The sequence below is a fragment of the Drosophila nasuta genome, chromosome 3, assembly GCF_023558535.2.
Source record: "Drosophila nasuta strain 15112-1781.00 chromosome 3, ASM2355853v1, whole genome shotgun sequence".
In the NCBI taxonomy this organism is placed as follows: Eukaryota; Metazoa; Arthropoda; class Insecta; order Diptera; family Drosophilidae; genus Drosophila; species Drosophila nasuta.
In genome coordinates, this window is record NC_083457.1 from 14,861,539 (window position 1) to 14,876,797 (window position 15,259).

The following is a 15,259-nucleotide window of genomic DNA, read 5'->3' on the forward strand; positions in this document are numbered from 1 at the left end:
ATACAGAAACATCAAAATCGTTGCTCGATCTGTTGCCGAATATGTGGCATTTGTTGCAGCTCCCTCCGCTTCACCTCCAGCACATAGAGCACAGGACAATCCAACGAACCACATTGCAAGTCACCAAGTCGTCCACAACACGCCTGACAGATCTGCTGCGACAGTCGATAGCCACGCTCCAGCTGTGCCAGCCGAGCATGCAATGTGACCACACATTTACTTGGATTTCGTGCACAATCCGAACAGATGCCCGCCTTCGTCTGGCGGCCACAATCGATGATGCAGTTGGTTGTCGAGAAATACTGCGATATGGTGGACTTGGCGCTGCCGCGATTCATCAACTCTCCGGCTGTGGACATCGCTGGCGTCATCAGCAGTTTGCGTGGCAGATTGCTGAACCTACAAGAAAAGAGGAATTTAATGGATTGCTTTGTAGTAGCATTTTTCCCTTTGCTTACCATTCATTCACATCGGCGCCAATGAGCAACAGGCAGCGATTCAGCGGCGGTATAATGGCCTTGGTGATGTAGTAGATGGCATTGATCTTGTATCCCTCGTTGGCCAGCACCTCGTGCGGATGACGCACAAGGCGTATCAGCTGCATGCCAGGCGGTCCGTTGATAATGCAGAAGGGCACACGCTCTCCACGGCGCGGCACACGTCGTGGATCCTTTTGCATCCATTTTCTGGGGAAATTAAAAAAGGGAGAGGGTTTCATATAGAAAGCAGTTAAGAATGTAGTCTATTGGTTTGTTAATATTTGAAACTAGTTAAAGAAAAACTGGGAGTATTATAGTATTCGTATACAAATTGTATTTTGAGATGTCCCATTCTCCATTTTCGAAACTGTTTCGTGAAGATCGTTAGATTGGTTTCAGTTCACAATATACTATGTTAAGAGCTTTGATCAATTTTAAATTAAGCAAGAAAGAAAGCTACCATCGAATGTGCTCAACTGTGTGATACCCACTTTTAATAAAAATATATATATATTTGATATATTTATAGTTCTATATAATTCAAAATATACCATAGACTACAAATTATACTATATTGTTAGCTAAGAACTAAGAACCCATTGCAGAAGGTTTTTAGTCCCAAACAATAATATTTCTTAAATAATTTTTAAAATTTTTATCTGATCCTAACTAATTTTGTAGCAAACACAAAAACTAAAGTTTCTATTGTATGTACCAAAATTAGTGACTGTAGCTCAAAATTATGCTTATTCGATTTGCAGGGGCGAAAGTGGTGTCGAACAAATTTATAATTCTTTCTCTAAGATCATATGAATGGACGGACAGACAGAAAAGTGGAGATGGCTATTTCGTCTTGGCTGTTGACGCTGATCAAGAATATATACTTTAAGGGGAGAATAGTATGAGTAGGGGATATAACAAAAGTTCTCTAAATTACTAAATTCCTTACGAATTCCAAAATATACCAAAGGGCCCGATTTCAGCAGGCGTTTTTTGCATTTTTAAAATAACTTCTCCAATTTTTATCTGATAGCAATCAAATTTTCAGGAATCAGAAACACTTTAGTGATAGTGTAATCCCTATAAAAACTAGCTGCTTACCGAGTCAACTCCAGCGCTGGTACACAAGCCGTTGGCTTATAACCGTTGAGTCCGCGAAACTCCTTGGCGAATATGAGATCCTGCAAATTAGCCCGTCCCGACAGCAGTTTCGTAAACTGCCGGCACACATACTGCTTGATTTGGCTGACATCAGCCGTCTCGAACAGCAGTCGCAGCACTTTCTCTAGCATTTTGGCCACCGCCGGGCAGCCATCGCGACGCACCGTCTCAATGCCCTTCGCCTCATAGACGGGTTGCTCTTGATCGGGCGTCTCGTACATGTAGCCGACGTAGCGCTTCTTGGTCTGCAGCAGACATGGCTGATAAACCTTCTCGAGCTTGAGCTTAACGGGATGTGGATTCATCTCGGTCACCGCCTGGGCAATCTCTTCGCCAATGCGAAATGCCTCGGCTCGATTGCGTCCTGGCACCAGCACGAACATCGAATCCGTATCGCCATAGACGACACGCACCTTCCACTTCTCATTCATCTCCACCAGCTTGATGGCACGTTCGAGTGTCTCCCGTCCCTTGGAGACCACCGAGTCACCCACTTCCACGGCGGGCATGCGTCCACTGAAATTGGCTGCCGTGTAACCATAGGTGACGTTGGCCATCAGCTTCAGGCCCAACTGTCGAGAGTGGAGCACTCGCTGTAACGCGGAGCTATCCTTATGCAACTTCATCGACTGCTTGACCATCTGTCTGGTGTCCAGAATTTCGCTGAGCATGCGTGGCAAAATTCCCTCGCGTACTTCTCGCTTCACAAAGACCACGCCACAGGGCGAAACCGTCACCAGATTGCGCTCCAGCAGCTGCTGCAACAGCTGACGTGACACACGCAGCTGTGAGGCCCCGAACTCAAAGGTCGTGCTGCTGCCCAGATGCTCGACGCGTCCCAGGCACGTGGAGAAGCAGTAGTTGTAGCCGATGATCATGCTGGGGTACAGACTCTGAAAGTCGAGCACAATCAGCGGATCGGCATAGAAGCGCGACTCGGGTTCCATGATCAGCGCCAGATATTCGGGTGCTCGCATGTGGGCCCGTTGTTGCACGCTCGGCGACAACGGCACCAGGTTCTTTGGCTTGGCAATGCTGAAGGGAGGAACAATTTCAAGATTAATATAGCTTTCCAGGTAGTAGTAGACAATGTATTATGTTTTTTGGCATAATGAATACCTAAAGTAAATGGATTATGGTAAGATAATATAATTAATAGATTAAAGACTCAAATTATGATTTGCAAAACAGAATTTCAAAATAAGAGGATAATACAATATTAAACAACTCTCTCCCATCTTTCGACTGTGCGAGATTCTTTAGCTTTTTTTGAAATACTAGATAATATACTAACGTAAAATAATATTTAAGTTTTGGAGGAAATATTAATCAAAGGAAGATATTACTTTAAGGATATCAAATATAAATAAATTATTGAATTATTTGTATTCCAGTTAAGAAATGATGTGATACAAAAAGCGAAACATACAGAACAAGAAAGAAAGCTACAGTTGAGAATGCTCGAGTGGGAGATATCCGCTACCCTTTTTGAATAAAAGCCAAACCATTACAAAAATACAAAATTATACCAAGGCCTATAAGTAGTATATTGATATAGTGTTAGATTCAAAATATACCATAAAGTACAAAATATACAAGACAAGTGCTGTCAAAAATTATATCTGAGATCTAGGGGTTCATGCGGACAGACGGACTCTGTGCAAAGGTGTCAAGACTTCTTTCCTTACAGCTTTGGTAGTTAGTTATAAGTTAGTGTGATATAGTTATAATGGATCTTATATATATTTCTAGTAAATCTATTATATACTCTACTTTTATACAAACTCAGATATTTCTTACTTACCGCAACATCATGCTCTCCACGCGAAACTGAGATCCTCGCGACAGCACCTCGTAGAATTGTATGCCAATGAGCTTGGCCATTTCACTGGTGCGTCCCAAGAGATCCAGTTGCCCAAGCAGCGCCAGAGTGCCGCGAACACGTTCGAGGTAATACTCCAGGACAATCCATCGAGTGCATGGCGAGGCAAACCAATCGCTGAGCATGCGGGGACTGTGACAGGGACAACGCTTGTGCAGGATGTGATACATGACATTCTCAAAGGTGTACGATGTGAGCGCAATCTCGGAGCGCATCAGACGCCACACATCCAGCAAGATACGACCGCAGAGTTTCATCTCCACATCGAGATCTGTGAACTGTTCGCGATCCTCGTCGACAAAGTCGCGCACTTTCTGGGAGGGCACACGCGACAACAGCGGCGCAATGTTGAAGCACAAATGCTTGGCACGCTCGATGACATAGCCCCAGGAGCTCATCTCGATCTCGTAGCCCGCATAGATGTCCGCATCCCAGCGTGTGCAGAGCGCCAACAATGCCTCAAAAGCTTGCGCTTCGCTCTGCACCACTTGCAGCTCAATATCCGCATCGAGGCCATGATGACGTCCTTCGTTTAGCAGATCGGAGGCATCGCTGACGATAATGTAGCCACAGGCTTTACTGGGCAGCGTTTCGCCGACTGTCGCGGGCGGCAAACTGTGCTCGATGGCATAGAACAAACAGCGAATCTCGTCGTGCATCGGATCAGGTTGCAAGTCCTCGCGCGTCGCCACAAATACTTCTAACGTCATTATGGTCAAATAGTTGCACTGCAACCAACAAAAAAGTAAGATGAGTCGATGGCCTTAATAGCTAACACTCCCTTCTTTTAGTTACTATATTATTTTTGTATAATATTTAAACACGTACATAAATAAATAAATAAAAAAGTAAGAAAACTACAGTCGAGTGTGCTCGAATAAAAGCAAAATAGTGCAGTATTAATTTCAAATTAGACCAAATTAATGTACCACAAAAATACTAAAATACACCAAATGATGCATTAGGTATTCAAAATATAAATATATCAGATTGTCCATACAAAAGTATTATTTTAATAACCTCTATACTTTTTATCAGTTCGCAACTAAATTTTCTGGAACTATAAAAACTGTAGTTATTATTATTGTATGTACGAACAATTGAGAATCTCGCTCCAAATTTTCCTTTATTTGATATTTATCGATTTGCGGGCGGAAGTGGGCGTGGTCACAATTTCAAAATTGATTTGCGTGCAAAAATAAGAAGTGCTGTCGAAAAAAATAATATCTCTATCTCTTATAGTCTCTAATATCTAGGTGTTCATGCAGACGAACAGAATGGCAGACAGACTGACACAGCTACTGACCATGATCAAGAATATATATACTTTATAGGGTCGTAGTTCCCTCCCTTTGACTCTTACATACATTTCCTATAGTATAAAAAGAGTTTAACCCCATGTTTGCGATTCATCAACTCACCTCAATGTCTGCCTTGGCTTGCTGCAGATTCTCTAGATTAACCTTGAAGCCAAACGTGTTGTCCAGCGACGCCTGATTGAGTCCAAAACTTAGCTCGTGGCTGTTGCGACCCCCGCTCATGCTGTCCAGTTGTCGCACAAACGAACTGCGCTCCAAGGCATCCAAGGCAGCGCTGCTCGCCACGCTCTGCTCACTCGATTGACTGCTGCTTGGTTGGGGTTCATCCTGAGACGATGCCTGGAACTGCAGTTTTGTGCCACGTCGAGAGCGCACTTTGTTGCTCACAGCGTGCCGCTGACTTGAAGCTGGTGTCAAGGACACTGACATGGGCGTTAGACTGATACCACTGCAATCAAGTTCGCCATCCTCATCTGCCCCAGCACCATCGCCCTCATTCAGCATCATGGTAATCTTCTGTCTCTTGATCTTGATGGGACTATCCACATCGTTTCGCTCCTCCTCTCTTTCGCCATGTCCCTTTCGCTGCTGGTGCAGCTCGCGTATCTTTAGCCAGAGTTTGGCATCCTGTCTGCTCGGCGCACTAAACGCTGGCTCAATCACAATTCGCTTCTCGGTGCTAAAGTATTCGCGAATCTGGCCCGCAGTCTTATATCGTTGCAATATTGCAGGTCCGCCAATCTGCAGCAGTTGCTTTCGCCGCCAGGCAGCTAAGCCACGATTGCTGGGCAGCACACAGCTCTCGAATGGCTCCAGATCGTTGAGCTTGTTGCCGGGTATGCGCAGCACCAGAAATCCCACCTCGGTCATTTTGCTCACATCCGCGGGATTGCTGTAGAAGGGCTGCTGAAAGGTGTAATCGGGATAATCGAGTTTGCGACAGCCACGAAGCACTTCGTCGTAGCTGGGCGGCAGCTCGAGTGGTGTGATGACAAACGAGGATTTGGTGGAGTTGTTGCTTGGCTGAGCAACTGTTTTCTGCTGTGCATTGGTTTGTGGACTGCTCAAGTCCTCGCTGACAACAGAGGGACTATTGATCATGAACGAGTGTTCGTAGAAACTACGCATCAACTCGGGAGTGTTGTCCTCTTGGCTATGCGGACTGCAGTGCGGTGTGGTCAGAACTTCCATGGGTTCAACAGTTGGTGTGGTCGTTGGAGAAGGGATTGGTGTTCGAGCAGAAACTTTCAACGCTGATGACTGAGTTTCGAATGGGGTTGGACTGTCACCCGGCAGCACCTTTCTAAAAGAAGTCCTATTTAAAGGAGTTCTACTAACTGGTGTTTTACTGAATAAAGTATCTCTTTCTGTGGTTTGATTCTCTGCAGTTTTCCTTGAAGGATTGTCACTAATCTCAAGTGCTTTCTGCTTTGCCATTGGACTCGCTAACCGAGTACTTGTCGGCGTCGCATTCTTCGCCAACAATGTGTCCCGAAAACTTCTTCGCAAACGTCGCAAATTCGGCGTTTTTCTAAGCTTCGGCAGTGAACGATCGCTTTCTGTATCGGATACAATTGTTTCATCTTCCTCGCTGGCAACAGCTGGCGATTCAACCGATGGTTTTCTTATATCCAAATTTGGCCGAGTTTCTAAATCAACTTCTTCTATTCTTGGCGTGGTTGGTGGTTCAATTTCTCTTACAGACTTTTGACCTTTTGTTGATATCTCTGTGTCTGCAGATCGCTTTTCCAACTCAGCTTCAACTCTTTGAGTATCAGGAGAATCTGAAGTTACCACTCTCAGCAAAGAGTTGTGATCGCTTGCTGCATCTCCAGTCTCTTTTCCTTTAATCAATTCAACCGACTCAACTTGTGCTTTAGCTTTTGATTTCATAGTCTTTTTGCTTCCGGATGGAACTTCCTTTGCTTCCTGTTTGCTGCAGTTGCGAGCACTTCTGCGTGGCTTTTTTTCTTCTTCTGAACTCGCTGAGGTTTCTTTTGTCTCCATAAAAATTTCAGACATTTTAGGATTCTTTTGACGCGGCGTTAGCGAGCAAACGATGTGTGTTTTATCTAAGTCCTGAGCTCGATTTCGCAAACTGCGACGAAGTGGTGTTCTAAAAGAAAGCATTCCTTGAATAAATAAATTATAAATGGGGTTAAACTTACTGTTGCTTTGTTGCTACTGCTCGTGTCGACTCCTTCAGAGCCTCTGGCGGCGCCGAGATAGTTTTGCGACGCAGTTCCGTCATGGCCAGCTTCTTGCGCAACGTCAGCGCTGGATTACTAAAGATAATTTCTGAATTATTCAAATATGCAAAGCGTTTTAGTTGCACTCACCTTTTAACTGTATCCAACTGCTGGCTGAGCTGAATTGGCACGCCAGGTGATTCCGTCGAGCTCTCTAAATTTATAAGATTGTAGTTAATATTAAATTTTATTAGTTCTTGGTATAAAACGATCACTAAAATTATAAAAATAAGTAGGAAAGCTACAACAAAGTGTGCTCGACTGTGAGATACCGGCGATCCATTTAAATAAAACATATTATAAAAATATATCAAATTATTATACTGCACAAATACTAAAATATACTGAAAGCTACATTTTGGTATATTGATATTGAAATTATAAAGTAGAAAATATACGAGATTGTCAGCCATAGCAACTATAACCCAATTTAAGTCAGCGTTTTTTGTCATACAAAAGAATTTCTTAAATAATTTCTGCAATTCAGGAATCATAAAAACTTTATGTACCAAAAATCTAGTTCTACTTCAAAATTTGTATTTAATGTTTTCCGGTTTGCAGGGCGGAAGTCGACGAGGATTCGTAACAAATTTGATTTGCGTGCAAAAATAACAAATGCTGTCGAGAAAAATTACATCTCTATCTCTTATAATTTCTGAGATATAAATAGGTGTTCATAAGGACGGACAGACAGACTAGGCTATATCTTCTCGGATGTTGATACTTTATACTGTTATATGTATATACCGATGGGTATCGGGTATAACAAATCCAATCTCCAACTTTACTTACTTTGCGCCGATTTGCTGACTATGGTCAGAGGCAAGGGAGCATACTTCTTGGCCGCACTGGACTTGGGAGTGCGCGGTTGTTGCCTGCTGATGCGACTCTTGGGCGTTGTGGGCGTGCGTGGCGGACTGCGCTGTGTTTTGCCTTTGTCGTTGGTCTTCTTGGGCGTACGCGGCAGTTGATCATCGGCGCCATCGACTTGTGGCATTTTAACAGACTTATCGGCGTCAGATTTGGGTTGACTCTGCGTTAGCTTGAGCAGCAACTCATCGATGTCATCTAAAGCCACCGAAAAGTCATGCATATTTCCAGCAGCCGTCTCCTCATCTGAGCTGTCGTCTTCATGCTCTGACAACGGTTGCTTGGCGGCTTCGGCTGCCGTTTGCTTGTCCAGCAGCTCAGGAGTGAGCTCAACTTAGGAAACATAAATCAATTAAGAACATTCTGAAATTATTTGCTGCTTTCTCTTACAGTTTTTGTGCTGTTGCGAAAGCGGCGCCAGCGAACTGTCCAAATCGATGTGCGATTCATTTTCATTTAGCTCCTCCAGCTGCTGCAGCACATCCAGCAACTCCAAGTCCTCATCGCGTACTGTGAAAGCGAAGCATTAGTAATGCTGATTTCAATTTCAAAAGCATTTACTTTACAGGTGGCATCATGCGCCATTGGTCCCTGCGACTGGAGCAACTGGAGCTGCTCATCCACCAGCGTATCATTCAAATAGTCAGAGTCTTCTCTTTGCTCCGCCAGCTGCACAAAACTCTGACCACTTCCGCTTCCCGACAAATGATTCTGTATAAATGAAGCATTCACCAATTGCTGCTGGGCCTCTTGTGAACATTCCTCAGGATACACCAAATTGACCAGCAACTTTTGCAGATTGAAGGTGCGACGTTGCTCCTTGACGCTTGTCTGCAGCGTCACATGAGCGGCGCTCACTTGGCTCTGCTCCATGAGGGTTTGATCCACGCTTAATGTTTGCTCCAAGGACGACAACTTGCTCTCCAAGGCGGTGCGATAGAAAACATCGCTTTCCGCTAGCTCAATGTTAGGACGCTCTTGTGTGGGCGGCACCTCCAAAATGGGTATCTTAAAGCAAGATTAAAGTTGTAGTTCATATGTCAGCTAATTTATAAAAATAAATCTAATACCGCATTGACTTTTTGTTCATCAGCGCCAAAACTTTGTGCTAACTTCTGGCGACGCACTTGTTCATCGTGCCAGATGGCTTCAATGCCGGGATTCGTGTGCGTGGCATTGGATTTGGCCACCAACTGAAAACGGTTGAGTATGAAATTCGAGCTAATGTCCAGTTCCAAGGTACTGCAGCTCACTTTTCTCGCACTGCTCAAGTCCAGCAGCTGCTGCGGCTTTACATTTGCATAGGGCAACACTAGATGAAAGGTAGAAACCGTATAAAGATTAATCTTTGAGTGCTAAAGCTGTTGCTTACCCTCATCCTCATTGCTGCGCCGGAACTTGACCACCTCGAGAGGCACATGCAAATAACTCATGCCATACAGATTGAAGTCGATCATAAATTGCAATATATAAGGTACATGTGATTCGTGGGGATTGAAGTTCTTGTTGAGTATGGCGCCGCTTTGCAGCAGATTCGCAGCACGACGCACAAAGCGTGGATTGAACATGTAGATCTTCAAGAACTGATGCTCCACACGATGATAGCCATAGAAGGGACTACAAAATATATAGAATTAAACTAATTCAGTAATAGCCAGAACTTGCTTGATAAGTACTGGTTGAAGTCCTTACTATATTATATTGATATGTCTATTTATTATACTCACATTCCCTTTACCAGCTGTATTTTGAACACATGCTGCGCATCGGAGCTACCCTGACCCAGTGATATATTCAACGCTTTGTCCAGATGCATCGCTATCTGGAGAATGCCGCGTTCCAGCGTCTCGAAGTCTCGCTTATCGTAGGGTATATAAAAGTATGGAAATACGCCATGGACATGCATGCAGCTCTTCTGACCATTGGCATTAGCGCCAAAGATGCGAACAATGGGCACCTAATAATGAATTGTAATGTATTCTCTTTTAAATAATACAATTCATAATTACTTACTCGTTTGATTTCTTTGCCGCGCAACTCGGAGTAACATGGATCCAGTCCAAATATTGGCTTCTCCATGTAAAAGTCCGCAATGACGAGACGCAGCGAGTAAATGCCCTCGATGGTCGACATTTTGAATTATTGTTTAGTCACATAAATTGCTTAAAATTAACTTTAAATCGATGCTTTAGCTTTGAATTGACTGCAGAGCAATTTTGTTTACTTCTGAGGCTGATAATTACCAGGGCTGGCAACGTATTTACCGCGCATTGTGAAATTCAGCTGTGACTCGTTACGACTACTTGCCATATGGTTGCAAAATGCGAAAATAAGGCGCCATTTTCAAATATTGCTAAAGGAAGTGCAAAATGGTTTAAAATGCAATTTAAAGCGATTTTGAATTTAGTAATTCACACAGACTATGATTTAATATATTGTTAATTAATATATATAGATTATAATTAATATAGTTCAATAATTGCTTGCATATCATTTAATTGCATCTGCAATAACTTATGAAATTATCAGTTAGTTGTAAACAGTTGCAACCACTTTGAAACCTAGATTAAAGAGCTGAAAATTTCGTAAGTAAGCAAATCAGAATGAAAAGTTGTGTTTAATTTGTAATTTGCAAAATATAGTACATTTTTATTAAAATTTAACTGCTTAATGAAGCATTACATCAAATGACCACCCATTGAAAAATTTAGGGAATTACCAGACACTAATCAACCGCAGCAGATGTCGCCCAGAAAATCCCCTTGTACGTGATCTCTGCTGCGATCAAGCATACCAAGAAGCCTAATTAAATTCACCTACTGGGAGTCCCGCCTGCTTATCAATAGCACAGCCAGTCAACCTATAAAAGCTGCAAGCTTGATGGGAAAGTATCATCAACAGTTTGACAGACTCTCAGAAGCAAATCATCATCATGAAGACCATTGTGTGCCTTGGCTTCGTTGTCCTTTTCCTGGCTCTTGCACAATCGCAGCCTGTGCTCGATGAGACCAAAGAGGTGCAGCTTGCAGATGTGGATACTCCGGATACATTAGTGGATGCTGCCAGCGAATTGAATCTTCGTCAGAAACGTGCCACCTGCGATCTGCTGAGCGCCTTCAATGTGAATCATTCCGCCTGTGCGGTGCACTGCATCTCTCGTCGTTATAAAGGAGGATATTGCAGTGACAAGGCCGTCTGTGTTTGTCGTCGTTAAACCACAAATTTCTATTACTATTTATTAAACGATCAATAAAAATAAAACTTGCATATAGTAGTATATATATATTTATTTATTTATTGCTTCATCGAGCCGCCTAACTGAGTTCCCTTTGTTTTCTGTTTCTTACGTTGTTGTTTTTTTTTCTTGGTTGTTGCGGTGCAGCTGAGGAAAGAGCATTCGAGTGATTCGTTTTTCTTTTCTTTTCTTTTTTTATGCTTGATGCTTGTCATCGGTATCTTTGGCTGACTTTTACAAATTGCGTTCGTTAATATAAGTAAGTATATAAACATTATGAAAAAATTGATTAGGATTAGCTAACAAATTGAATGGCGATTGTGCAAAAAATTTGCTAATTGTAAAAATTTGTAACATGCATTTCGTTAATTCCTTTAACTAGTTTCGTTTTTGTTTTCTTTTTTTTGTTATTCAATAATAATATTCTTTTTCTTTGTTTTTTTTTTTAAGTTAAGTATAAAAGTTTTGTTATGTTAATCAACCATCGTTAATGTATAATTATTCGATTTCTTGTTGTTGTTTTTGTTGTGTATTGATTTGCATTTCATTTAATAATTACTAAGTTAACTTGATTAGAATTAGTTGTAAGTATGTATGCAATATTCATATACATAATTGAAAAATGTTATTCATATATATATATATATGTATATATTATATATCAATATATATCTTATTTGTTTCCCATAAACAATTATGCTGAGTTGGCATTAAATATTAGTAAAAAAGAGTTAAGAACATAGCACAGTTTGTTTTGTTGTTGTTGTTTGCTTCTTTCGCTTTTTGTGTGTGTGTTAAAAGCTCTATAAATTAGAGTTTCATTAAGAGTATATATATATATGTGTGTATATATAAGTATATATATCAGTATATAAGTATAAATAGATTAACGGAGTTCTCATCGACATGCACACTTGTGGTATAGATTTTGTTTTTGGCCAAATCACAGGAGAATTAGAAGTAATTAACAAAAGCTAAGATATTCTGTTTTTCTTTTTTCGTTTAGTCAAGAGAAAGTGTAAATAAAACTCACACACACACACAATCACTCACACACGCACACATTCACACAAAAGTATGAGTTAGTTTAAAGCTTATGAACACGCAAATTTCCACAATTTTTCATTGTGCTTTAACATTTTTGTTTGTAATTTAAGTTTAAGTTTTGATTTGAATTATAATTTGAAACGGTATTAAATTGGTTTTGATTTTATTTTTATATTTGTTTTGTGTTTTTTTTTTTTGGTTGTTGAAAAACGCTCAACTTGTTGCTTTATTTTTTTGCTTTTTCACTTGAATTATTCGTAGTTTGCTTTTGATGCATTTTGTTGTTGTTATTTGTTTGCTTCATTTCATTACGTGTATATTTGTTGTATAATAAATTATGACTATATATTGTTAAGAAGTATGTAAGTAGGAGGCGCACATTTTCAATATTCACTATATTCTCTCTTTCTCTCTCTGAATCTGTTCTTCTAGTATTGCGTTTCCAATTATTACTCTTTCTCTCTCTCTCGCTCTTCAATTACTTTACGACTTAGAGATACAACTTTTTAAAAAATTGTGGTTGTTTTTCTTTTAGAAAATGTGATATATTATTCGTAGGAGCGTTTTAAAGCGAGTGATTCAAAAATGTTTGTAGCTCACTAACGGCTGTGTAAATATTAAGATTTTTCTTCTTTTTTTTTCATCGTTTCGTTTCGTTTGACTCACAGCTTGATAACAAAGACGAAAACAATTCATTCATTTAAACAAAATAATTAAATTAATGTAAAGAGAGATAAAAAACAAACAATATATAATATATATGTGTATAAAAAAATAAATAGTAACTAGTGAAAAATATTTTTGCGCTAATTGCATATAAAAAAAAGTACACGTTACTCGTAAACCTATGCAGCAGTGTGTGTGAGTGTTCTACAATATCTCCATTTTAAACATCGACCACCATCTTCTTATGAATGTCCGTGTTGCCCACAACCGAACAGAACTCATCGAAGGAGATTTTGCCATCCTCGTCCTTGTCCGCGAAACCGATTGTCTTGTCCACAATTTGCTGCAGTTGTGTGTCTTTCAAATTATTGCCCACCATCATTTTCAATACCTATAAAGAGTTCAATTAATATGCATTGCATGAAAATTTAAATATTGCGTATACGCACCTGGAACAGTTCGCCATTGGAAATGTAGCCATCGTTGTCCATGTCATAGATGCGAAATGCAAAGCGCAGCTTTGACAATTTATCGCCCTTGACACTGAATTGCGAGACGCCTTGAATGAATTCCTTGAAATCGACCTCGCCATTGCCATCAGCATCGAAAATATCAATGACACGCTGTACCAAAGGATTCTGTTGCAGCTCCGGCAATGACATGAACTCATCCACACTCAGCGCCCCCGAATTGTCCAGATCCAGCTTGCGGAAACGTTTGCCCAGACGACGTATCTCATCTGCGTCGACTGCATACAAAAATAATCAAACAAATACCGTTGGTTACAGTGTGCAATCGGATACACAAACAAACTGATTTCATAAGCTAATTATTTCGATGCACGTGCTTCGCTTATGTGTGTTTTTATTTTTAGCCTCCCACAGAGATGACAACGAAATTGGTTTTTGGCTAATTTGGCAATGACACTTGTTTTAACAATAAACATTGTAAACTGCAACTGGTTCACTACTGATGAACTAGTTCCGTAAACTAGCAAATACGCTTTAAGCCCACAACTGTTATCTCCCTCTAACATATAGCCGTTGGCAGCACAAGCAAGCAAGTGTCATGCTCGCATAATTCACATATTCCAATTGCAAATAAATTGCAAAGCAGCTCGTGTCGAGCTGCTGGACAAACAATTTAGATAGCAGGCCATGTAAAAATGCTCGTAAATGACAATATGTGTTCACATAATGGGCTACGTGTTCCAATATGAATATTCATATAAAACAGCTGGTCGAGAATTCCATTCAAATGACATTGACTGTAGATATGTAGCATGCAAAGTGTACCAAATGTATGTAAATTTTTTTTCTTTTACTTACAATTGGAGCACATTTCCATAGGCAGAGACGTTTCATTTCCCTGCAAATACATACAGAAAAAACGAAAATGTAATGTGAAATCACTATGAAAAGGTGTTTTTAAAATAGCAATCATATAAAATGATTCTCACATAAGGTTAATAATAAAATTGGAAGAAACCTATAAAAAAATTGCGTATTTTCGCACAGCGCTTTTTCAATATTTACGTTGATTTTATATACACTCTTGCGTTTTATTACCATTTTGTGTTTTGCCTTTTGTGGTCGATTTCCTTGGGAGCTAAAAATGTATAAAACACCAACGACAACGACCTTTTTTTGGCAATTTATAAAACTTTTTTTGGCGACAGCGACACACTTATTGTACACAATGGCGTCTGACCATTCACTGGTTGCGCGCACAGACTGAACAGCTGTTCGTGCTGACAGTGTGACCGAGCAGCAAGTTCTTTTCGCTTTTCACATTATGCGGCGGGCTTTTTGAAGCTGGAAGACCTGCGCACGCCGAATAGTTGTACTTTTATGCTTTATGATGTACTACCAGAATGTCAATGGTTATATGTAAATTGTAAATTGTTTCAGCATTTAAAACGTAATTTGTTTTATTGTAAGCTTATATTAATAGTTTTATGTTTTAGTTAATGTATTACTTAATGTGTATATTAATTAATAAAGTAAAAAAGATAATTACGTTGAGCTGAATTTTTATAGTTTTGAGGTTTTGAGGTATAGTGAGGTCGTCTGCCTTTTAATGCTAACTAAATAAATGATTGTATGTTATCAGATATCTTAAATCGTTTTTATGCAGTGGAAATATTTCTCTTTGTTTTTTAGGCCTCACAAGTCGTTGTCCATCTGCTTTTGCAATTGATATGGTTTGTCAAGGGTTTGTCAACCGTCTAAATACATATATTTAGTATGCAAATCTATAAAGTGGAAAGCAAAAGTTGGAGAAAATAGATCGGTAAACTTATTCAATGGGAATTCCTATTTTTCAATTACATATTCGTAAAATTGAAATTG

The 15,259-nt window shown here is 40.3% G+C and overlaps 3 protein-coding genes across 4 annotated transcripts; 1 reads left to right on the forward strand and 2 right to left on the reverse strand.

Annotated features, from left to right (window-relative positions):
- Positions 1-4: 4 nt before the first annotated feature.
- On the reverse strand, positions 5-10,198 carry LOC132788366 (DNA polymerase zeta catalytic subunit). 2 transcript variants are annotated; one of them, XM_060795737.1, is made up of 14 exons: positions 9,974-10,198; positions 9,688-9,917; positions 9,333-9,577; positions 9,031-9,272; positions 8,527-8,968; positions 8,351-8,470; positions 7,883-8,293; positions 7,181-7,244; positions 7,010-7,126; positions 4,944-6,957; positions 3,445-4,250; positions 1,581-2,675; positions 459-686; positions 5-399 (listed from the first exon to the last, which is right to left on the reverse strand). In XM_060795737.1, exons 1-14 carry the CDS (start codon positions 10,091-10,093, stop codon positions 12-14), a joined length of 6,522 nt encoding a protein of 2,173 aa, XP_060651720.1. In that variant the 5' UTR covers positions 10,094-10,198; the 3' UTR covers positions 5-11. The 2 variants fall into 2 exon arrangements, with proteins under 2 accessions (XP_060651720.1, XP_060651721.1); XM_060795738.1 differs by lacking the exons at positions 7,883-8,293; positions 8,351-8,470; positions 8,527-8,968; ... (2 more) ...; positions 9,688-9,917; positions 9,974-10,198 and having other exon boundaries at positions 7,010-7,118; positions 7,181-7,238.
- A 642-nt stretch (positions 10,199-10,840) lies between these two features.
- LOC132790303 (defensin) lies at positions 10,841-11,239 on the forward strand. The gene has a single exon (XM_060798791.1). The coding sequence runs from the start codon at positions 10,893-10,895 to the stop codon at positions 11,172-11,174; it is 282 nt and encodes a 93-aa protein (XP_060654774.1). The 5' UTR covers positions 10,841-10,892; the 3' UTR covers positions 11,175-11,239.
- A 1,149-nt stretch (positions 11,240-12,388) lies between these two features.
- LOC132790302 (calcineurin subunit B type 2) lies at positions 12,389-14,630 on the reverse strand. The gene is made up of 4 exons (XM_060798790.1): positions 14,477-14,630; positions 14,237-14,276; positions 13,358-13,656; positions 12,389-13,299 (listed from the first exon to the last, which is right to left on the reverse strand). The coding sequence occupies exons 1-4, from the start codon at positions 14,477-14,479 to the stop codon at positions 13,129-13,131; spliced, it is 513 nt and encodes a 170-aa protein (XP_060654773.1). The 5' UTR covers positions 14,480-14,630; the 3' UTR covers positions 12,389-13,128.
- Positions 14,631-15,259: the final 629 nt, after the last annotated feature.